Source organism: Cupressus sempervirens, chromosome 5 (genome assembly GCF_028749045.1).
Source record: "Cupressus sempervirens isolate cs-2001-9-10 chromosome 5, ASM2874904v1, whole genome shotgun sequence".
Classification (NCBI taxonomy): domain Eukaryota; kingdom Viridiplantae; phylum Streptophyta; class Pinopsida; order Cupressales; family Cupressaceae; genus Cupressus; species Cupressus sempervirens.
This window is the reverse complement of record NC_143122.1, coordinates 609713807-609739207: the sequence shown is the minus strand read 5'-3', so window position 1 is coordinate 609739207 and position 25401 is coordinate 609713807. Positions and strand designations below refer to the sequence as shown.

The window sequence follows — 25401 nt, the reverse complement described above, 5'->3', positions numbered from 1 at the left end:
AGGGAAAGGATTATTGGTAGATGCATAAATAATGATGTATTTGATTATTTTTTTGAGCGTACTATTTTCTTAGGATGACGTGCCTAATTTGTTGGTAGTTTGTATTGATCAAGGTGACCAGACATAATGGATTTGGAAAAGAGGTCTTTATGTTCTAGGTTGACATGGGAAATAAAGAATATATTATAATTTATGATATATTGATAAAAATTTTTAGGGTTAGGGTTATGATCTTGATGTGTTTGAGATGGACCTTAGAGATGTTTGGAAAGTACACGTAGATCCTAATGGTTGATTTTAGTGCTATGAGATGGCTATTTAAAGATTAAGTTTTTTCAACCTAGCTTTTAATAAATATGATGATATAGGGTTTGAATCCATGCATGTTGTGCATAGAATATTTGTTGCAGATACTAGGGGATTATGTTTAGAGTTCCTTTTAGATCAAGCTTTGTATTGGTTAGTGCTGCTTTGACATATGGCAATAATTGTAGCAAGATAATTGGCTATACTTTAATGGAACTAAATCACATATAGAAAGATGATATTATACAATTTATTTATGTAATAAATTATAGTCTAAATGGTGAATGTAAGTTAGTGTAACTTCCTTCGGGTGGCTACCCAAGGTTGGAGTGAGTAGTGGACTCTAGGTAGGGAACCTCAATGTAACTGCATTCTTTTTATCACAATAAGCTATAATTTTAACAAGGTTTTAGACTTATTGTGGGTATTATCCCCACTATGGTTTTCACGTTATTGGGTTTCCATGATAAAAATCTTTGTGTTATGTGGTGATTGGTGTTTACTCATTCATATTTATATGCTTTACATTTACAAACTAGTAATAGGGTTTATGTGATTGAGAATTTCATGCTTTAAGGGTTTTAAGGGGATTAAAGTTTTAAGTGTTTTAGAAGCAATTGATTCACCCCATCCCACTCCCCCACTCTCTTATTGTTTTTCTTCTATTTATAATAACAAATCAGAGTGCATACATGATATGGTCCTTTTTCTCAATACATTCATTAACATTGATAAGATGTTTTTTACTTATCACTTATTTATCTTAGAGTACCTAATCCCTAATACTTAATTTGGAAGTTCTACGTATTCAGATCCAACTAGAAACCTTATTTAACTAACCTTTCAAAGTATTGAAGTTTGACACCCATTCTTTCTAGTAAGATTCTATCCATTTCAACATATAAGATCCATTGTTGATGATCCACTATTTAGAATGAGCAGTATCAAAAATTAGAAAGTAGAATTCATTAGGTAGGGTCTTGTGATCAACCCTAAAATAATAATCTTCAAACCATTTCTAAACTTATGAAAGAGAAAGCTAATCCCCTTCCCACTTCATTTTTCTTTTTTCCAATTTAACAGAATCATCCCAACCAAAGTTTTCAATATTGATCAAAATAAATCTTCTATCATTTGTTCGAATGTGTAGTTGGGAGGGACTTATTGCTTCTGGCTACTCTTGTGACTTCCATATTTTTGAGCTACTTTTTGCCAATATAAGGTCTAGTTTTCCAAGATCTTGGGGAAACCCCATCATCCTCTAAGGTGTTTTTGGGATGTACCTCTAGCATGTGATGAACAATATTTGGCTTCTTGAAACCTACTCTTTCTAGGGGTACCATAGAAAAAACTCTTGTCATCATTCCAAACCGTTGATCTTGATCCATCCACAACCTACCATTTGAGTTCCTTATTGAAAACCATCATCATATGCAACATTTTTGATCCATCATGTATTTATCATTTGTTGTAAGGACAAATACAATCCTTATTACAAAGAATTGAAAAAATAATTAAATAAAATTTAATATAGATATAAAAATGCCTAAGATGACTTAATTGACTATTATATGTGATATTTTACATACACTCTAATATCTTCACAATGAATCTACTTTACTACTTATATTTTAAGATTTAAAACACTAGTTAAATAATTTCATATCATTTTTAATAAAGACAATTTGAAACATTATGAACACAAAAAATAAACCAATTACATCTTCTTTTATACAACCTATTAGAAGCCACCTATGCAAGATCAAAAGTCATGAATTAGAAATTCACTTATATAAAAATCAGTTATCAAAATCGAGTTTCACAACTTGAAATTCTATATTAGCTATTCATTTGTATTATTTATTTCTCTCTCTTAAACTAAAATTTATACATTAGATATCCCTTTGTGTGACTTATTTTTCTCTTTTAAAACTTGGTAATCAAAAAATTAAAAAAATTAAAACTTTTATGATCGAAATAAACTATTTAAATAAAAATCCAACTAGTGCTCTCCCTCACTCCCCTTGATTCTCCACAATTCTCCAACTACGTGGAAACTACTGGCATCCCTTGCATAACTTGCATGACAAGAAAACCACTTACTTTGAGAAGCACAAAAATTCATTTCCAAAAAAAATCTCACAATCAATAGCTAGAGCCCTTTTTAAAATGCATTTAAATAAGTTCATATTTGTTATATAATTGGGCAATATCCGTTTATGTATTTACATGTTACAAGTCTACTAACTTATTAACTTTCAATGTGTAGAAACATGAAAACATACAAGTAAAGACATAAGAAGCACAATTACAATTGATTACAAATCTTTCCCTCAAACAAATAAGTATTATGAAGTTTTTTCAAATATTTTGAAAACTATTATAAGTATCTCAAAAATATCCTACAAAATTATATAGACAATCAAGATTATATCCTTCCTTAACATACTACATAAAAAAGTTATATTATATAGACAATCAAGAATATATCCTTCCCTAACATACTACATAAAAAAGTTATAAATGTATAATATTTATGGTAAATAAAAGTTAGAAGAGAAAATTTAGACAAATAAAAGAGAAGAGGAATACACGTAATAAGTAATGGCTTTATTTCGGTCGCCCTTTTTCCCAAAACTTATCTTAAGAGTTTAAGCTGCTCCATTATCCTAGGGAAATATTCTAATTTATCTTTTCCTTAAACTTAAAACTCCATGGGCACATTGAACATAAATTGTCCATAAGGAGCTACATAGGGTAAGACTTGATTCATAGGCTAAAAGCGTTTGCATGGGAACATAAGATAAGACTTGATTCGAAGACTGAAAGTGTTAAATAGTCAAAATTGAGTTCCTCTTTTCAAACTTAATTTCTCCATTAATGTAATATTTAAATACTAAAAACTATTCCTTTCTATAACTGATTTCCCCCTCTTAAAATTCTATATAAAAAATCCTTTACCATAAGTTATTTTCTCTTTTTATAACTTACAATTGCAAGTAGATAATTTGAAACAGATGTTTTTATGATCGAAATGTCCACTCTACTTCCTACAATTGTCCAACGGCCTGCATGGGAGCTACTGACGTGTCGCCCTCTGCAAAATTCACACAACAAAAAACCGCCTGCTTTGGTATTATCGGGAAAGCCCCCTCACAATCAATGCCTACTTCCCACATTTTCATTTCCAGAAAAAAGCCATGAAATCCACAGCTAAAAAGCATGAGAAGCGCCAGAAATGTAATTCATGCCATGGCTTCTCATTCTCGTTCTCGTCGCAGGAACAGATCCAAGTCATCTTCAACTGAGAGGTCACGGGGTCGAATCCCGCTACGACAACGCTCCAGAGAAACCCATTTGAGGCGTAGTAGAAGCCGTGACAGACACAGCAGGCGTCACCATAAATACGCTTCAAGATCTTCAAGAGATTCCAGACACAGAAGCCATGGCTACGCTTCAAGAACGAGGAGAAATTACCCTTTGGAGACGAGGAATGAAAGCCCTAAAATACGGTATGAATGGTCATCTCCATTATTACTTTACAAACATTTTATCAATGCCCTCGATGTTAACATGTTACCAGAGGAAGCACACCGCAGGTACAAACCCTACCTGCACCAGCTCAAAAAGGGCTTTTTCGCCGCACATAAAGATGACCAGAGATTAAAAGATATGTACCATCCTTCCCACATTGAGTCCGCCATCAACAAACGGAACAAATATGCAAATTCAGTGGCGAAAAGCTTCTTCAAAGATCTCGAAAATGGTACATTGATGCTCTTGGAATGTGGCCCGCCTGGAAATGCTCTGAGACATTTGAAGGACTTGAACCAGGCGCGCTGCCTCATTGCCAAAGTTGATGCGGAGAAGGATATTCATGAAAATCTCCTGCTTTCCTCTGGAGAAGATGGATCCTTTACCCAGTTTGTTCCTGTGAAAAACACAGATGGGAGGATTAGGACTCTTGGTGGGATAGAGCTTCTAAATGTGGTGATTACATATTTGTGGGATGTTCATGGAATCCATTACTATGGAATGACTGAACTCGGCAAGGATTTAATTACTGTCGAGGGAAAAAACCTGGCAGCTGCTGAAGTTGAACAGAACCTGGATTCAGTGTGGCAGAAGAGATTGCAGGCCATGGATCCTTTGCTTGTCTTTCTGGGAAAAGATAAACTGGAATATTTAGTTAACGGAAAATTGTGTGCCTACTTTACCAGAGTGGGAAAAGGCAGAACAGATGGGCCAATCAAGTATGTTTGTAAAGAGAATTCGTGTGGCAAATGCTGCAAATCATCTAGGGATATCATAACTCATATTCATGATGAACACAGTGGGGTTGTGGAAGGTTACAGGGTACAGGCTAGGGAGGAGATTTACTTGGAGAATTATATGAACGATCCCTTTGCGCCATGTACTGTTAATTAATGGCGGTCTTGTCAACATGTATAATTTCTATTTCAGTCAGTTTAGAATCTTATTTTGTTTGGTGCACTGACAGCAGATTATCTTTGCCGATTTGTGGATATTAAGCTTCTGGCTTGATTTAAGATGAAAACAGCTTCAATGTATACAAGATTGCAATAGTAAATTTTGATGAATTTTTGCGCAGGATTATCAATTAATTTAGTTCTCTATCTGAGTTCGTCAAAGAATCTTTCTGCTCGTTAGGGAGTTAAAACAGAAACAATTATAAAACCAGGGAATCGTGGCGCCAATAATTCTGTTTTAATTGGAATCCATCTTACTCGAAGGACGGAATCATTCTTCAGCATTTTAAACAACTAAATAGTGATTTGGGGTTTCATGCGGGGTTGCTCAATCCTTGCATGATTCAATGATACGCAAACCAAGGTAAAAAACTTGTTATTTGTTGTAACGAAACAAACCACACACATGGGATCTTTATGGTTGAAGATAGACTTTTTAAGTGATATCGTCTGACCTCTAGAATGATTAAGAACTATTTTGGAATCAGTTTTAGAGTGACATGATGTAAGTTTGGTTAAGAATGTATGTTATTTGGTTGATCTGAAAGTTGCTTGTACATTTTCTAACTCTCAAGGGTTCATGAAATCTATATAATGTTCTTTTATTAACCTTGTTAAAATATAATATCAATTCTTCTTAATACTACTTTAATCTATACAATGTATAAATACTATTTTAATCTATATGATGTATAAATGCATATCATAGAACATTTTTTTAAAGTGATTGAATGTGTAGATAAGGTGTAATGAATCTTATAAAACTTTTGTAATCTATTTCAATGTGTTAAGTCACTCTTTAATCCTTATAATATGGTGAGACTCAAAATATTAAGACACCATTTTATTTGCCAAATACGAAGAATCCTTAAAAACAACTAAAACTCCTAGAACTCAAGTACCCTACCTCCTTTCTTGGTGTATATAAGACAATTTGAAACTCATCTTCTTTCTTTAGTGTCTAAATCTTTTTTTGCATTTGCATAGGATGAATGGTGGTGATCAACAAATGATGAATGTTGATGACTGGGTAGAAGTTTTTTAAGCATGAATGCTAATGATACTACATTGAGGGAGTATCCTAAACATTGAAGAATATTGATATGTTGCATTCATGACTATATTTGTCATTGATGTCACCGTAGCAATAATTTTGTTAATACTAGAAGAATAGCAGTCAGTAATTTTAAGATGCGCATAAGCTAAGGAAGTTTTAGATGATGCACACTGAAGGACATGTTCCTAAGGTTGTCCCGATGACATGGTTAAGAGGACTAAGTCCAAGCCAATGTTATAGGGAATTTACACTTGATTTACTGGAAGCAATGTAGAAATAGAGCATTGGAAAATAGAGTACTGATGATCTATCACTATCTTTCATCTGAGATGTAATGAAGAGATGCACAATTACACAATGATAGAGGACAATCGTGTGGTGATGCCAACATGTGGTTTCACACGTGTGAAGTTTTGTAAAGACTATGAATCAACAATGATATTGTAATTGTGAATTAATTAATTATCTTATTTTAATTAATTGGGAAAGCCTTAACGCTGACTCAAGGAATTATTATGAAGATACAGTATAAAGGAAAGTTTTTTTCTTGTTTATGATGTGATCTTGATTTAGAGGATCAAGTGGAATTTGTGAAATATTAGTGCGCAATGCAAGAAGGAGCAAGATGCTTGTTAAATGTGTGTAAGCGATCTAAGGGATCATTGGATGTGCAATATGAGATTTGGTTACAAGATTTGAAGGAGCAGAAGTTCGGTTGATAGGATAGAGATAGAGGAAGTACATTTTAGTTCTATTATTCTGCAAGGAATAATATAGAGATCATTTGGACAATGGGTTCTTTGATCTTAACTTTGAAGTTGTTTGGGAAGTGGGTCCAACTGTCTTCCACAACTCCTAACAGGGTTGGCATAACTCCTAACATGGTTGGAATATCCTAACAGGGATTCAAAGTCTCCTAATAGTGACTCATATGTACTAAATGTTGTAACAAACTCCTAATAGGGTCTATCTTCTAACAAGGAATATTTATATGAATACATCATCTTGTGGGTACCATCCCCACTGGGGATTTCCCTCTGATCAAGGGTTTCCCTAGTTAACATATCTAGTGTTAATTGTGCATGAGTATCTTGTTGTGGTTTCATTTAACATTACTCATTTGGTTAAGATTGTTTAAAGTTAATGATAGTGATAATAGTTGGATAATTGATTCACCCCCCTCTTAGTTATATTAGTGGACTATATATTCTAACAGTTGGTATCAAAGGACTAGGTCCTTGAAGATAAGGTTTAGCACCTTTTGGAGATCAATGGAAAATATGTTCAGGAAGGATAGTCCAAGATTTGATGGGGCCAACTATGATAGTTGGAAGGAAAAGATGAAGACTTCTTCTATGCATGGGTCCAAGATATTGGCTTTTGACAAAAGCTAAGAAGGCAATTGATGAAGAATCAAAGCTAGAGAAATGCAATGAGGGAGAAAGATATCTGTTCATGTGTAACATGAGAACCATAGAAGCCTTACTATCAACTCTTCCAGAGAATGAATACAATTAGGTAAAGACATTTCAAACTTCTCATGAAATTTGGAAAGCATTAGAAGTTACTTTTGAAGGTGATGATCATGCAAAAAAAAATGAAATTGCAAAATTGGATTTGTGTATTTCAAGATGCTAAGATGATGGAAGATGAATCCATAAGAAATTATTTTGGTAGAGTATCAAAAATTGTTGTAGGTATTCAATCTCTTGGAGGAACTAAACAAGATGACAAGGTTATATGGAAGATCTTGAAAATTTTATCACCACCATTCAAGAAGACAACTTGAATGATTCAGCTAGTAATGCTCTGCACCAAATATTTCAAAAAGGAAACATTGCTTGGAAGATTAGAATATGTAGAAGAAAAAATGAGATAGTTTGGAGAATTAGCTAGAGTTGAGGCAACTTTTAGTGCTTTGAACATTTGACCTAATCTGTCAACAAGTGCTAGCGCAAGAGACTTTGCCAGTAGTAGCAGATCTGAAGAAGATAAAAAGATTGAAGAAAGAATATCCCTTTTGGTAAGAAGAGAGAAAGATGGTAAGAAAATATTTAAGTGTTGGACTTGTGATGAATATGATCATTATGCATCTAAATGTCCTAAAAGAGAGAAAAAAGTTTAGAGGAAAATTTAAGCCTAGAAGAGATTAAGGATAGAAATTGTTTATATGCTACTGAGGATGAAGAATCTGATGAAAAAGATCAGAGTGAAAGTGATGATGAATTAGGATTTGTGGCTATTAAGGAAGAAAATCTTGATAGAGAAATTAGAGAAGAGAGAGCTCTAGTTACCCAAGTTGAGAAGAAATTAGATTGGATAATTGACAGTCGATGTTCACATGACATGATTGGTGATATGAACAAATTTCTCAAGTTTAGAAATCATGATGGAGGTATTGTTAGAGTTGGTAACAATGTAGCCTATCATATTACATGGATTAGATCTATTACTCTTTATGGTAAAACTAACATTGATGATTGCTTTGTTGATGGTTTGAAACATAATTTGTTAAGCATTGGACAATTGGTAGACAAGGGATATCTATTTCAATTGATAAAGAAGACTTGCATTATCAAAGACAAAGATGGTAAGCTGATTGGTACTAGAACCAGATCCAAAGGTAATGTATTTCAGTTGAATCCTACTAAAATAACATGCTTGTTTGCAAAGATTGATAACCATTGGTTATGGCATAGAAAGTTTTGTCATATAAACTTTGATAATATTGTGAAAGTTATCAATACATTTGTAGTGAGATCTACCTAAGATTCTTAACTCTATTAATGTTATCTACAAGGAATGTGTTTTGGCTAAGCAAAAGAAAGTGTCTTTTCCTCACAAGAAGTTCTCTACAATAGAGAAACTGGAGATTTTTCACACAGATTTGAGTGAACCTGCAAGAACCAAAAGATTCTATGATGAAAGGTACTTTATGATTTTTGTTGATGATTTCACTAGGATGATGTGGGTAGCATTTCTTAAAGAGAAGTCTGAAGCTTTTGAGAAATTCAAGATATTTAAGAATAGCGTTGAAAATGAATCTGGTGTCAAGATTAAGTGTTTAAGATTGGTTATAGGAGGAGATTTCACCTCTAGAGAGTTCAACATGTTCTGTGAAGAATCAAAAGATAGTTATCTTCACCTAGAGCACCTGAACATAGTGGGATTGCTGAAATAAGGAACAAGTTAGTAGCAGAAGCAACAAGAGTGATGTTATTTGAGAATGATGTCTCAAAGACATTTTGGAGAGAAGCAGTTAATACTATAGTATATACTCTGAATAAAGTACATATCAAAAAAGGTATGAGCAAGACACCTTATGAGTTATGGTTTGGTCATTCACCATTAGTCAAGTATTTCATAATATTTGGAAGTAAGTATTACATAAAGAGAGATGATGATATTGGTAAGTTTGATCCTAGAAGTGATGAAGGTATGTTTCTTGGTTATTCATAATTGAAAAGTAAAGCATATAGATGATTCAAGTATAGAACTAAGACAATAGTTGAGTGCACAAATGTAAGGATTGATGAAAAGTTTGGTACTGAAGAGAAGATGGTAGATTATAATCTTGATGAAGAAGAGGACAATTTTCCAGATTTGTTAGACAGAATGTTGAAGTTCTTTTTGAGACTGACAATGACTTGCAACATGAAGTATCTGTTGAACATAGAGAAGAACTAAGATCAGAATCTAAAGAAGAGATAAGAGTGGAGATGCCAACTCCTACTTCTAGTAGAAACATGACAAAGAATCACCCTCTAGAGCAAATAATTGTGAGCAAGGATAAAGGTGTGATGAAAAGGAACATAGTGAATGATGAATTATGTCTAATTTCTTAAGTGGAACCTAAGAGCATAGATGAGGCATGTAAAGATGATCATTGGATGCAAGCAATGAAAGAAGAACTAGATTAGATTGTGAGGAATGAGACATGGGAATTAGTTCCTAGACCTAAAGACAAGAATGTTATAGAAACCAATTAAGTATTCAAAAATAAGATGAATGAACAAGGAGAGGTTGTGAGAAATAAGGCCAAAATTGTTTGCAAAGGTTACTCTTAGCAAGAAGGTATAGATTATGAAGAGACATATGCACCTATGGTGAGAATGGAAGTAGTAAGGATGTTCTTGGCTTATGCAGTGAGCAAGAATTTCAAGGTTTATTAGATGGATGTCAAGTCAAATTTTCTAATGGAGAACTTGAAGAAGTCTACATTGAGCAACATGTTGGATTTCCTCTAGCAAAAGATAAATATTTTGTATGCAGATTAAAGAAAGCATTGTATGGTTTGAAACACCTAGAACCTGGTATGCAAGGTTGGACATGTATTTGTCTAAGCTTGGATTTATCAAAGGTACAATAGATGGTAATTTGTATTTAAGGAAAATTGATGATGGTTTGTTTATCATTGTAATATTTGTGGATGGCATAATATTTGGAGGAAATGATAAAGAAAGTGATAAGTTTGATGAAGAGATGAAAAATGAATTTGAAATGGGCATGATAGGAGAAATGAAGTTTTTTCTAGGATTTTAGATTATGCAAAACAAAGATGAGATATTTATTTCACAAACTAAGTATCTGAAAGATTTGTTTGAAAGATTTGGTTTGGAAAGTTGCAAACGTATTGGTACACCCATGATAACTGGTCACAAGTTATCTAGTAAAGATGGAACACCTACTGTTGAACAAAAAAAAGTATAGATCTATGATTGGAGGATTGCAATATTTGATTCACACCTGACCAGATATAGAAAATGCAGTTGGGATTGTAGAAAGATTCCAAGATATAGTAAAAAGGACATTCAAATATTTGAAAGGTACATCTAATTATGGAATTTGGTATGATAGATCAAGTGATTTCACCTTGTGCACATATACTGGTGTAGATTGGGCAGGCAGTACAGATGATAGAAAGAGCACCAATGGTGGAGCATTCTTTCTTGGAGGAAGATTGGTTTCTTGGTTGAGCAAGAAACATGACTATAAATCTTAGAGTACAGCTGAGGCAGAATATGTTACAACAACAAATAACTATAATCAAGTTATGTGGATGAAACAAATTTTGAAGGATATTGAGATTGAGTTTACAAAACCTGTTATCATTTATTGTGATAACTCAAGTACAATAAATTTGTCTAATAATCCAGTATTGCATTCTAAGACAAAGCACATATCCATAAAGTATAATTTTTTGAGAGAGAAGGCAACAAAGAAATGGATAAGGTTGGAGTATGTAAGCACTAAAGATTAGAGTGCAAATATTAAGCCTTTGCCTAAATATACTTTTGAGTACCTAAGAGGTATGCTAGAGGTTATGCCCCTAGCTACTTTAGAGTAGATGATACAAGGAGTGCATCAATCTAGTGGTACAAATCACTATGGTTAGACTAGACTGAATGCTAATGCTTCCTATAAGGGGGAGTATCTGGTGTGTACTTTGTCATTGAGAACTCTTGGTATTTTGATATTTTGTATTAAATAGTGTCTTTGGACACTTGAGTTGATTGAAAGAGTTGGAAGAAGTATATTAAAAATTGGTATTGTGTACTTGTATTGATACCTTTGACATTGATGTCAATGGGGTAGAAGAATGTGTACATGAAAAACATCTCCTAGGCAATGGGGAGAGAAAATATGAGAGAAGCACCTATTGAGTTGTCAATGGGGTAGTGTTGACAATTGGCTAATAGAGAAATGTAATTAATGTCATTTATGGCAACCCATGATGTACATGCTTACAAGAAACCTCATAAATAAAGATACTTTGCTTTTGGTACTCAGAAAAATGTCTAAGTATGGAATTTGGTATACAACAGTATATTGTATGTAACTTGTTGCTGATGTCATATAATGACTAGAAAAGTTAGATGGAGATAGTATACATATTGATGATGATGTGTATAACCTTAGAAGCTAGTACAGATTATACAAAAAAGTGATATTTATATTTTACTAGTGAAACAGGACAACAAAATTAAAAGAAAGGAATTTTTTTTTTTTACAAAATAATTACTTGACTAGTTAGGGCCGACATCTAAGATGTTTACTCTAAGTTGGAAAAGTGTATTCTGATCTTAGTTGACCTAGCAACAATTTGTGTAAAGGAATGATATTTATGCAAAGGACATGTTGCGAATTCAACTGTGCTATCTTGGAGAAATTGTGTTGAGTAATTGTATGTGGAATTTTGTGAAAATGATATGTACAAAGTTTGTGAAGCTATTTTGTTATATGAGATTGAACTGAGAAAGAATCTATATTCTAGAAGTTTGATTACTTGTTTGGGTAGTGAGCTATTCTTGTAATTGGAAGTGCATGTTTGAGCAGGAGGCTCATCTTGCATCTATTGTACTATAACTCCTAACAGGGTTGGCACAACTCCTAACACGGCTAGAATCTCCTAATAGGGATTCAAAGTCTCCTAACAGGGAATCTCTATACTAAATTTGCTCATTGACTCATATTAGGGTCCATCCTCTAACAAGGAACTTATACATCAATATATTATCTAGTGGGTATCATCCCCACCAGGGTTTTCCCTTGGCCAAGGTTTCTCTAGTTAACAAAATATGGTGTTATGAGTTATCTTTGTGCATGGTTACTATTACTGTTCAATATTAACTTATTACTTTATTATTGTAAGAATTTTCCTAAGGGCAAAATTCACCCAAGAACTAAGAACTCAAACACAAGCACAACTATAGACCAAGAGAGAGAGAGTATGATCAGAATAACAATGTATTCAATAACTGATTCATGAGAGTACACTAGGAGTGCCTGAATATAAAGGCCTCAAGAGAGCTTCTAGAATGCATAGAAGTTAGCACTATGAAGTGTCATACGACCAAGCACATGTCCACCAGAAATGGATTATTCTCCATTAAGCACGAAAGTAAGTGCAATGATGAGAGGATAAGCCTACAAGGGTGGGACACGTAAAACAGTATTGTAGACACCATGTGCTCAAATAGAGTTACATACTCTTGTTTTGTCAACATGAAAAATCACAAGGTGTGCAAACTCCTAAGTGTCTCATAATAAAAATAATAAAATAATGCAATATAATTAAATAATGCATTAACCTAAGTAAACTTAAGTAAGTGTAAATAGTAAAGTACTTATTTACACCAACACCCCCCCTTAAGTGTAAGTTAGGGGAATGCCCTTAAGCTTATGAACTAGGATGAAGATGCATAATGGGTCCTGAATACTAGGTCATGTTAGGTACCCAAGTACATAATGAAATGCAATCTCCCATAAAGCGGGGAAAGAGGGAAAACCTCATGGGAAAAACCCTCCCCCAAAAAGAGAGATAAGGAGGGATGCATCGATGGATGGAGTAATCAAGACCCCCCCCCATTACGACATACATCCAATATATACATAAGAGAATGAAAGAAGGAAGAGAGATAGAATAGGCTCCCCCACCCAAAAGAAGAATGCTAGCAAGTGAAAGCTGCTCTGATGAAGAAGTTGGTCCAAGAATGTAGAATGGTGTTCCTCCCCTTAGGAAGTAGCAATGCCCAAGGTACAGTTCTGAAGATGTGTACTGGCCCTGAAACCTGCTCAAGTATCCTTGTACTGATGCTGAAGATCACCCCATCCAACTGTGCTAAAAAGAATGAATGCAAATTTGTCAAGGATGTCTGTTGAACCTATTCCACTAAACCAACTGTCTCCTCTATTGACAAAGAGATGTCCACTAATTGCTATTCATAAGGATCCAAAATCACACCAACGTGTGAAGATTGATCATGTAGAGAATGGACATGAGGGTCAGAGTGAGCCCTCACAACAACTGTAGAAGTATCATCATCAATGAGAAGATGTATGTCCTCAAGTGTGTCTCCCAAGTCAAGTGAAGCTGGAGCTGGAAGATGAGATGTACCATGCTGTGTTGGAACTTTCACTGTGGCAATATAAGCACATGGACTGGATTGATGTGACCTCTCACTACAACTGTCAATAGAACCCCACGTGTCTGAACATGTTGAAGCAATATCGCTGGTGTCACTATTAGTTTCCACTGTGTATGAAGTGCAGAGAGGAGTAGAGGACAAGCTGGGAGAACTTTCCTCAAAGTGAACATCCTTCTTCACAAAAATCTCATGAGTCTTTGGATCCATAAGTTTGTAAGCCTTTGCATTGTCTTCATTACCAATAAAGGTACAAGGCCTAAGTGCTAGTGCCTTGCAACTCCTGGAAGAAAGGTTAGCCCATGATGGACAACTGAAGACTCTAAGGTGACTCACAACTAGTTTTCTGCAACACCATGCCTCAAAAGGAGTCTTGCCATCTAAGGCTAGATGAGGAGATCTGTTAAGTATGTGAGTAGCACTGCTAATGGCTTCAACTTCAAGTGTAGGATCAAGAGACTTGGCATTTATCATGCAACTTGCCATGGTCTTGAAAGTCCTAATCCTCATAGCTGCAACATCTGTCTTGTGCAGACTGAATGCTGGTGAGTTCTGAAGATCAATCCCCTCAATTCTGCAAAATTTCTTAAGTCTTCTGTCAACATATATGTTCTCATTGTCCACCCTTAATACTTTGATGGCTTTCCTTGACTTGTGTTTAGCATGAACCTTGAAGTCTTGAAGCTTATGAACTACTTCATTCTTCTAATGAAGGAAGAAGACCCAAGTGAATCTGGAAAAGTCATCAACAAATATGAGTATGTAGCAACCTTGGCTGACTGAAGTCACTACAAATGGTCCTGCTAATACTATGTGAACTAGCTGAAGAACAACTGGAGCTTGAGAAGATTTCCCTTTATCATACTTCTCCTTGAGATGCATATCCACTAAACTAGATGAACACTCCCCCTTAGAGAAGCTGATGTTGAGTAGACCTTTGACCATGTGTTTTGAGAAAAGTTGCTGAAGAGAGTGGAAGTCAAGGTGACCAAATCACTCATGCCATAAGTTATTGTTTGAATTAGAGTGAGTTAACAAGGCTTGAGAAGAACTCTTAGGCACAAAATGGGAGAAGGAATAAAGCCTCCTGTCATCATTGACTTTCCCAACTGCTACCAATGAATCATCTTTGAGACTTCACACCATCATTGAATCAGGAAGGAACTCAACCTTATGACCATCTCCAAGGTGAGTGATTTGGTAAACTGATAGGAGATTGGAGCTTAGATTTGGAACATAGAGAACATCTTTGAATTCCCCATCTTCCATTTCTACATGTCCTTTTCCTTCAACTTCCATTTTAGCATCATCTCCCACAAAGATGTGTGGTAGCTTTGACTGCTTCAATGAAGAAAATTCTTTCTTCGAAGAACCCATGTGGTAAGAGGCACCTGAGTCAAGTATCCATTTCGAAGAAGAATTTGTGTTTGCCATAAGTGCTTGACCTTTACCCTTTGAAGAGTTAGGAGTAGAATACTTGGAAGTACCTGGCACTTGAATCTTGTTCTTCTTGAGTAGATTTACTAACTCATCGATTCTTTTTGTCTTGCAATGATGCTCGTCATGATTTGGCATTTTGCAATATGCACAAAAGAGTTTGTCCTTCTTTTCATTACTTCCTTTCTTGTTTTAAGAAGAACTAGCTTGTTGAGAGGAGTCATGTTGTGTCTCAGATTATGTTTTTTGCTTCCACTGCTTCTTGTTGTTGTTGCTTTTTCCCCCTTGACTTGATTTGGAATCATCACTAGCTACCAAGGCTTTGGTCTTAGATAACTTGAGAAGTCCAAAATCCACCAAGTGAGATTGTTCAACAAACAACATGTCTGCAAATCCATCAAAGGAAGGCTTCTCATAAGCAGATCCCATGGTTAACTTGTGAGTATTAAAACTCAAAAGAAAGTTGGCGTACTCAGTAGGGAGCTTTTTCAAGATGTGATGAATCAACCTGTCATCCTTAATGAGATTTCCACAATCTTTTAGAAGTGCCCTATACTCATTGACTTTAATGATATAATCTTGAATTGTGTCATAAGTTTTAGGATCTAAGAGAAGTAGATCATCCTCAATCTGAAATCCCTTTTCTTCATCCACTTTACCATACAACTGTTCAAGTTTATCCCAAGCTTCCTTAGATTATGAACAATTTTTAATGTGAAAGAGAAGATCCCCATGTACACAACTCCTGATAACACCTAAAGCTTGTCGGTCTAGATTTTTCCAATCAATGAGTTCTTTAGCATCAGTAGGTTTGGTAATTGTACCATCAACATATAAACTATATCCTTTTTCCATTAATCTACTCCATGCAATATCTTTCCATGTAGAATAGTTGCATGAAGTTAGAGGAGGACATTTAAAACCCATGATGCAGAAATGAAAGAGCACAAAATAGAGACACAAGAACACAATACACACCCCACCTTTTCACTCAATCAAAAGACCCCCCCAAAAGAGATGCTTTGGCACTTTATAAGTAGTGCGTTTACAATGAGCCACTTGTCAAAATGAACAAAGTGGACTTGCTGATTTGGCTTTTACAACTGCCTTATGAGGCTAAAATCTATCACTTAAGCACTGTAGATTAGTTTTACAACAATTTTGAAAAGAATCAAAGCTTTACAATGCCAAAGAAGGCCTAATTCTGAAAGTGAGAAATTTGTCCACACAACCCTAGAATTTGACTTTATATTTGAAAAGTAGATGAAAAAAATATGCACTTTCAAAAAAAATGAAACTTGAAAAGGTGACCAGATGTGCCCGTACGGAGCTTCTGAAGTTGCAAAATGCAAGATTATGCAGGTATAGTCACAAAAAATGCAAATTCTACAAAATCTATGCACCAAAAGCAAAAAAAAAATACCACCACTTGAAAATTCAAGAAATTTTACCTGATTTCAAAAAAAATTGCACTTGAATCGGAGTCTGGATGTCCAAGATACGAGCTCGCAAAGTCAGGCTACCAAACTAAAAAGCAATTTGGAGAGGGGTCCGGAGGAGAAACTGCAAAGTTAAATTTGAGAGTCCAACAACCATCAAAGCAATTCAAGAATGCCTAGGAATGACGGTCAGGAATGCCTTTGGGGCCTTCTACTGGTGTAGTCACCAATTTTGGGTCCTCAGACCCATCCACTTCTAGCCGCATCAAGAACAAACTTGTGGGTCCTCAAGCTCTAGTATCCCCTTGGGCTAATGGCATCTCCTTTGCAGAGAAAGTTTTAGGATAAAAATCTACTACTTCATCCCTAAGGGAAAATGTTCCTATGTGGTGCTAAGTAGTACAATTACTATTCTAGATGACATCATGGAGGAAATAATAATTTTTTTAGAGTTGACTTTTATTGGTAGGTTCCTTCTTTTTTGGCCCTGTATTGAGAAAATTAGGAAATGGGCAACCTCTTATTGGGCCTTGAAAGGAAGTGTGAATATTAATGCTTTAGTGAATGGAATATTCTTGTTCTCCTTCTGTAAAAAGGTTGACCTAATTTTTTTTTAATCCAATGGACCCTAGGCCCTAGGGTCCAACTCAAGGAACATTCTAAATGTCTACAAGTGCAAACCTAGGCTGGACCTAGTGGTGGATTTGGGAGTAGTGGCTCCAATGTGCTTTATGTTCCTTGTTCTTCCCTTGGAGTTCTTTAGTTAGGAGGTTTTTAGAGGTATAATTGAATCATTTGGTATTCTTATATTAGTAAACAATGTTATTCAAGATAAATATTACCTTCAGTTTGCTAGAATTTAATAAGATTCTCCTAATGTTTATTACACTAGACCCAAAGTTTGGGTCTTATGTTCAATCATTGGAATATGAGAAAGAGGAAATGTTTCATGTCCTTTTTAGTATATTTGACCATGTGGATATTTTGTTCCCTTTTATACAATTTTTTTTGGAAGTCCCTCTAGATGGGATTGTGTTGGTTACTCCTTCTAAACCTCATTTGTAACTAGCAGCTAAACCTCTCAAGGCACAGCATGTTCTACCTCACTTGGAAGTTATCCACTCCAAGGAGAGGATTTATTCTAAGAAGGGTTTTATGGGTTCCCTTCTTATCTCCTCACTGCAAAATATTCTAGATGATATGGTGTGGTTGACTCTCCCATACTCCTCTAGTGATGTGGGGGACTTGAGCCTTCTTGTGCACATCATAGCTCCTAGCTAGTGATCCTATATTTTATTTGTGTTATCCCCTCCTTCCCCTAAAAAAATAACAAATATAGGATCAACATTTTGGAAGAAGCTAGCTATGAGTATTGGCATATCTATTATCCCTAAGACCTCTCAAATTCTTGACTTAGAAAGTGAGCTCTTTGATGAGTTTGATTAGATGATGGTTGATAAAAAAGAAGAAGAAGAGAAAGCTATATGTGGAAAGGGATAATATCACAGAAAATTCATTAGGCCAAGGTTTAAGGCTTAAGGAACTGGGTCACAAACTATGATTTTCTAGGCAGACAACCCCAAGACGAGGTTTAAAAAACTATGATGCAATTTCAGACCAAGTTGGTACTAATCTATACCATAGAGTTCTTTGAAGTTGGAACACATTTTTTTCTAATATCTTGATGATTAGAATCCTTTCATGGAATTTGAGGGGGATCAATTTATTTCTTAAGAAGCATATGCTCAAGTGTGCTTTACATGACTTTAAAGTGGATATCCTACTTATTTAGGAAATATAAATGAAGAAAGAAGGTTTTGATAAGGTCATGAAAAATATTTGGCCTGGTGCTTCATGTGTATCTAGGGATTCTTAGGGGGAATCTAGAGGGTTAGCTATCATATGTAATGTGAAAAATCTCGCAGGTACTCTTTTGCACTCTTCTTCTAATTCTCTTATTATTTCATGTCATGATCTATCTACAAGTTGCTCATGGAATATAGTGAGTGTGTATGCCCCTAATAATATAGGAAAAAGGAAATAGCGATGGGATTACCTTACTAACTATATGGGGAACATGAATAATATTAAGTGAATGGTGGTGGGGGACTTCAAATCTCATCCACACCCATATGAGAAAGTGAGAGGTTCATGAGATAGCATGACAAATCTTGGTGATTTTTTAAAATATGGAACTCATTAACTTGGATATGAGGGGTGCTAATTTTACCTGGATGAATAGGAGACAATTAAATGTCCTTATCCAATTAAGGCTTGATATATTCACTCTATTCCCTAATTGGAGCAATACAAAGTTTTTTTTTACTTAGAATCTTGATAATGTGTTATTAAATCAATACATGAAGCGAAGGAGACAATTGCATTAAATTTTAGAAATAAAACAAGTCATAAGGATAAGCTTGACCAAGTATGAATGTTGCATGGTTAATGAAGGAGCTGAACCAAAAGATTAGGGAACTTAAGTATAAGGCAAGAAAAATAGTTCAAGCCAAGTTTAGTTATTGCTAAGAAAATATATGAATAAGTAGAAACCAATTATGGTAATATATGAGTATGCATGTTGATATCAAGTGAAAATGTAAAGTGTGTGCTAAGTTACACAATGATGATCGTGATGAAGAACATAGTGATTGCTGAGAGACAACACAAGTTAAAGTTTATAAAAGATTTGATTTTGAGGTTGACACGGTTTGAATTTTTAATTAGTCAAAGTATATAGAAGATAAGGATTGATGAGTTGGCCTATTTAATGCATTTTGAGGGTTTCTTAAATGATCAAAGGCAAGGATTTGATCTGAAGTTTCTAGAATAAGAAGGAGAACAAAAAGATAGAAGGATTCAATGAATCTGGCCTAACCCTAAGATCAAAAATAATGTTTAAGTGGAAAAAGATTAAAATTACCTATTTAAAGAAGCATAAGAGATTATCTCTAATGTTGGTTCATTTTTTATTGGTGATCTTATAGTGAAGATATGGAGGAAAGAAAAGCATGGGTGAAGTGTGAAGATTTTGGTGAAGATTTATTTCTTGAGGAGATGCCAAGAAGATCAGTGATGGAAATAAAAATGAAGGCCATTTAGTGAACCAAAAAATGAGTGAATGGAGATCTGAATGAGCAAAGTAAGTTGTACTTTATAGATCAAACCTATTGTTACATTCTAACCAATGCATTAGTCAAAATCATTTAATCAAGGTTGACCTATCAGTCACTTAATAAATCCTTTAATTAAGGTGAAGGTGACATGATAATGGAATGATACAATGTCCTCTAACAAGACCACTCCTACCAAGGTGATTAAATCCTTTAATAGGGCCACATTTTACAGTGTTTTGTAAAACTATTAACAAGGTTGGCTCTTAACCAAACTCACATCAGAAGAGTAAAAAATTGGTGGCATATTACTTGGTAGTTTTTTTTAGATTGGGTTTCTATGTTAAATCCTAATTTCAAAGTGTTATTTTCATGTGTGGATGTTATTTTTATTCATGCTATATTTTATAGTATTTTTTTAACTGCAACCGATACATATATAAACAGTGAGTTAGGAAAGCGCATGAAAAGTTAAATTGCTAATGATACGCTATATAGACTCAGTGGGTTTCTAAGTTTGATTAAGTTGTTTGAAGTTATTAAAAGTTGAAGTGGTACATTTGGACCTAAGGATAAATAATTCACCTTCCCCATTATTCTAAATCATTATAATATTTGGTATTAGAGCATATGTGCTTGTGTTGGAAATTACAATTGGATTTTTTTTTGTATTGCCATTACTTTCAAATCTACTGATAAGACATGTTGCTAGCTGATCTAAACGTCATATATATTTGATTGATGAAAATAATTTGAGAGATTTATCATAGCAAAAGTACCTAAAGGAGAGGTTGAGTTATGAAAATGAAGCTACAATGGACATTTGGTTAGTTAGACTTTGACAAAACAAAGTAATTGTTTAAATCATGTTGATGTTCAAGTCTTTCTTGTACAAGTCAAGATATACCACTTATGTAAATCTTGACTAAGAAATGAAGTAAAAGATTAAGGAATGCCAAGTGATTCTAGTGTCAACCAATCTCTAGTACAAATCAAGAAAATTTAGTGTTGATCAAGCATCAATATCGACCAAGTGATAGAATTGATGCTGAGCTAGAAGATCTACAATGACCAAGAAATTTAGTGATGACCTAGTGTTAGAATCTAGTAATGGATGAGTAACAATATTTTGAATGCATATGAGGAATTGTGATTTCTAGTTAGTTGATTTCTTGGGATATTGTTGGAATTTTTTAGAACAATTGAGAGGGGGGTGAATCTTTTATCTAAGGTCTAGATGTACAAATTAAAATTTTTACAATTTAGTAAACCCATATCCATAAAATATTTTCATTATGCATGCATCCATTAAATCATACAATCACTTAAACTTGTAGGTTATTGTCAAATCAACTTTCTAGAAATGTAAGCATGAAACATAATAGATTCAATAACACATTTGACACAATTATTTAACGTGGAAACCCAATTTGGGAAAAACCACTAGCAACATGCTACTCATTCTCACTCTTATGAAGTGATGCCCTTTGAAAGACCAACCCTATTAATGGTTACAATGCATAGTGTTAAACATGACCTGGTTAAAGGATTTCAATCACCCTGTCAGGAGTGAGCCTTATTAGAGGACTTTAGATCATTCACTTGGAATGTCACCCAGTTAAAGGATTTACAAATGATTGTTAGGTCAACCTTAATCCAAAGGATTTACCCTAGATTGATACAATGATTAGAAAGTAATAGTAAGGCTTGATCTAATACCAACTTACAACTCCATTTTGCAAATTATAGATCTCTATTTTTAGTTCGCCATTCTACTTGGCTTTCACATACTTCAGCTCTGACAACTTGTTCACCCTTCAAGCATCCATACCCTTAATCCTTCTTTCTTTTCTTGCCAATAGGAGTCACTTTTCTTAGGTCACTAAATGAAGCAATACTCTAGACTCCTTGTCTTCCTTAGGTTATCGCACATTACAACCTTTTCTTATGAACAACCATATCTATAAATAGAAAATTAAGATCTTTTTCCATTCATCATCCATTGTCCATTTTAGGGTTAGGTTGGATTAGGTAGGATTCAATGAATCTACCCATCATTTTATTCCCTTCTAGTAAATTTTTCTTCATTCCTCTTTAAATTTTCCTCAAAATGGTTCATCTTGAATTCTCTGCCACCAAATCATCAAGCTTATCTTCAAAATAGTTCACAGAATCCAAGAAATCAAACTTGTTAGCATAGATTCATCGAATTCATGATCTTTCTCATAATGCTGACACTCAACATTAACTTGCTTATGATGCTTGGCACATACTATGTTGCTCAACATCCACTATCAAAACACTTAGCACAAACTAAAGTTTATTGGTGCTCGACATCAACTAAACTTTACTCAGCTTACACTGTATCACTTGGCATACACTAAAATTTGAGTTTTCCTAGCTCCAACTAATTTTATGCTTGGCTTATACTTAATTTTCTTGACACCTACTATACAAAATGTTAAGCTTGGCAGACATACTTCATTTAACTTGTTCTTCTAAACTTAATTAGTATATCCATTCTCTGCAACCTTAAGTAGATTATCAATGCAATATAATATCACTATCTTAACTAATCTTTGTACTCCTTTTTCATATCATAACTCAATCTTTTCTCTAGGTTCTATTGTTACCTCATTTGATCGAATCCTCTTCATCAATCAAACAAATGATAGTACTCAAATCATCTAAGCAATTGTCTTACCAGCAAGTAGCAGGTTTGACATTAGTGAAAAAATAATGATTGAAACATATTTCCAAACTTGTATCAATTTGTTCTCAATAGTGGAAAGAATCTTGAAAATAAGATTTATGAGTTGGATCATTTAATTCAAGGAGAAGATTAGGTATCATATCTAATGAATAAATTTGATGAGAATTTTCTAGAAAAAAAGGAAGGTGGATAGATATAATGAACTTGATGAATCAGCTCACAAACCCTAACATCAACAGTGATCATGGAAAACAATGAAGGACCAGAATTACTTATTTAAGGAGGTGTAGAGCCAAAATTTAGTAACACACATAGAGAGGTGGAGTAGAGGTGCACATGGGTGAATGTACAAGAGTGTGAAGTGTGAGAAGGAAAGAGACAAAACAAAGAACTTATGCATGTTTCCAGTAAGAGGAAACAAAGATGCTGAGATTGATAAGCAAATATAAGAAGGCTTCAGCTTGATGTGAAGAGAAGGATGAATTCTTGAAGGGTTTCCAAGTAAAGAAAAGAAAGGTGACAAGGAAGACCTATCAAGAAACCAACACATGAACTGAATAGAGATATGAAACTACAAAGTGAGTTGTAATCATATAGATCAAACCCTACTATTTTCTTTCTAATCATTGTAAACAGTTTGTACTAAAATCCTTTAAATCAAAGGTTGACCTAACATTCATTACTTAACAATCTGTGTAAATCCTTTAGAAAGTTTAAATTCTACTAGAATGTTCCTAAGTCCTCTAACAAGGCCACTCTTAATAGGGTGATTAAATTGTCTAACCAAGTCACATTTAATAGTGTGAATTGTAACCTTTACTAGGGTTGGCTCCTAGTAGAAATCACTTCAAAAGAGTAAAAAAGTGGTGACAAGTTGTTGGTGGTTTTTCCCAAATTGGGTTTCCACGTTAAATCCTAGTGTTAAACTTGTGACGAATGTTTTAATGGTGTTTTACATTTACATGTTTTATATTCAACAAAAGTCTATTATAATAGGACAATGAACTAGTAGTAATTTTGTTTATAGTATATAGTAGAGATTGAGTTACAATAGGATAAGCAAAACAAGTTAAGTTTAATGTTGTATTGTTCAAAAGGTACTTTTGGACCTTGAGTAATTGATTCACTCCCCCCCCCCCCCCCCTCTTAGTTATTCTAAAAATTATAACAATTGGTATCAGAGTACAATTCTTACAAAGAGAAGTTTGAAGGTACTCAAAGATAAAGATCATGACTCCAAAAAGGGAGGTACCAAAGTTAAATAAGGGGAACTTTCTTGCATGAAAAAAATTGATGAGGCTGAATATATCTAGTATTAGTGATGCTGCTATAAATTTTGTAGATAATTAATATGTGAAGATAACTTCTATTTCTCTAATTGCCCAACAGTTGAAAAAAAGAAAGAACATAATTAGGCAGTGCTAGAGATTGCTTCAGCTCTAAGCTATGTTGAGTTTGATGATATAAAAGAATGTAATAGTGCAAAGAAGACATGGGACAATCTAAAGACCATATATGGAGGAGATGGAAATGTCCTAAGAGACAAATTAGAGAGTGTAAGAGATAAATTTGATGAAATGGGAATGATGGAAGGTGAGAACATAATACAATACTGCACAAGAGTCAAGGAAGTTGTCAATGCTATTCATGATGCAAATGGAGAAATAAAAGATGAAACAATGATTAAAAAAGGTATTGAGAAATCTACTTCTTATATATGCCATTAGAGTTTCTAAAATTCAAGAGTTGAGATGTGCTCCACATAACACTTTGACTTTAGAAGGTGTAATTGGTAGACTTACTACTTTTGAGATGTCTAACTTTGATATCTACACACCTGCTACTATTGAATATGCTTTTAAGTCACAAATGGTCCTTAGAAAAAGAAATAAAACACTTGAAGGGTGATAGTGACCCATCTGATGATGAAATTGAAGCACTTATTGCAAAAATATTTGGAAGAAGCAAAGGTAAATTACCTATTATTTGTTTTTCATGCAACAAGGTTGGTCATATTGCTGCAAGATGTCTTGATAGAGAGGACAAGGATGAGAGAAAGGAAAGAAAGCACAAAGAAAGGAGAAATAACTGAGATTAAAAGAACAAGGATGACAAAGGTAAGAAATATTGTTATATTTCTGAAGAAGAAATTAACACTAAATTTGAAAGTAATGATGATGAAGTTGTCTATGTTGCTATGAAAGAAGATTTTGATGAAGATGAAAAAATTTCTTTAATATCTTCTGTGAACAAAATTAATAGATGGATAATTGATAGTAGTTTCTCTAATCATATGATTGGTGATAAAATAAATTTTGAAGACATTGGACCATACAACGGTGGCTATGTTAAGTTTATTAATGATATTCCATGTGTTGTGAATGGTAAAGGTACAATTCAATTGACTAACAAAATCAAGTGTGACAATATTTACTAGGTGGAAGGACTTAAATATAATCTATTGAGTGTTTCACAGCTAAACAAATTAGGATATAGAGTTCAATTCCATCACAGAAAGTCCAAAATATATGATGCTGATGGTAAGATGATTGTAAGTGGTGATCAAACAAAAGGTAACTTGTTCTATCTAAATTGATCTAATGAGACATGTTTGTTTTCACAACAAGAAGATGTTTGGTTGTGGCACAAAATGTTATGTCATGTGAATTTTCACAATTTGGTGAATATTAGTAAAATGAAGAAAGTAAGAGGGTTGCTAAACCCAAAGAAACCTGACAATGCTATGGGTAAATAATGCCAATTGGGAAAAATGACCAAGTCTAGTTTCAAGAGAAAAACATAAACATCTAGTGATATTTTGGAATTGGTTCATATTGACCTATGTGGACCTATTGATGTTAAAAGCTATTGTGAAGATAAGTACTTCATTCTATTTGCTAATGACTACTCTAGGATGATGA

At 34.2% G+C, this 25401-nt stretch overlaps 1 protein-coding gene across 2 annotated transcripts; it reads left to right on the top strand.

Moving 5' to 3' along the window:
* Nucleotides 1-3463: 3463 nt before the first annotated feature.
* Nucleotides 3464-4927, top strand: LOC149557366 (serrate RNA effector molecule-like). Of its 2 annotated transcripts, none has more exons than XM_089785969.1 (2): nt 3464-3818; nt 3906-4927. In XM_089785969.1, the coding sequence occupies exons 1-2, from the start codon at nt 3529-3531 to the stop codon at nt 4732-4734; spliced, it is 1119 nt and encodes a 372-aa protein (XP_089642095.1). In that variant the 5' UTR covers nt 3464-3528; the 3' UTR covers nt 4735-4927. The 2 variants fall into 2 exon arrangements, with proteins under 2 accessions (XP_089642095.1, XP_089642096.1); XM_089785970.1 differs by having other exon boundaries at nt 3475-3818; nt 3890-4927.
* The last annotated feature ends 20474 nt before the right edge of the window (nt 4928-25401 follow it).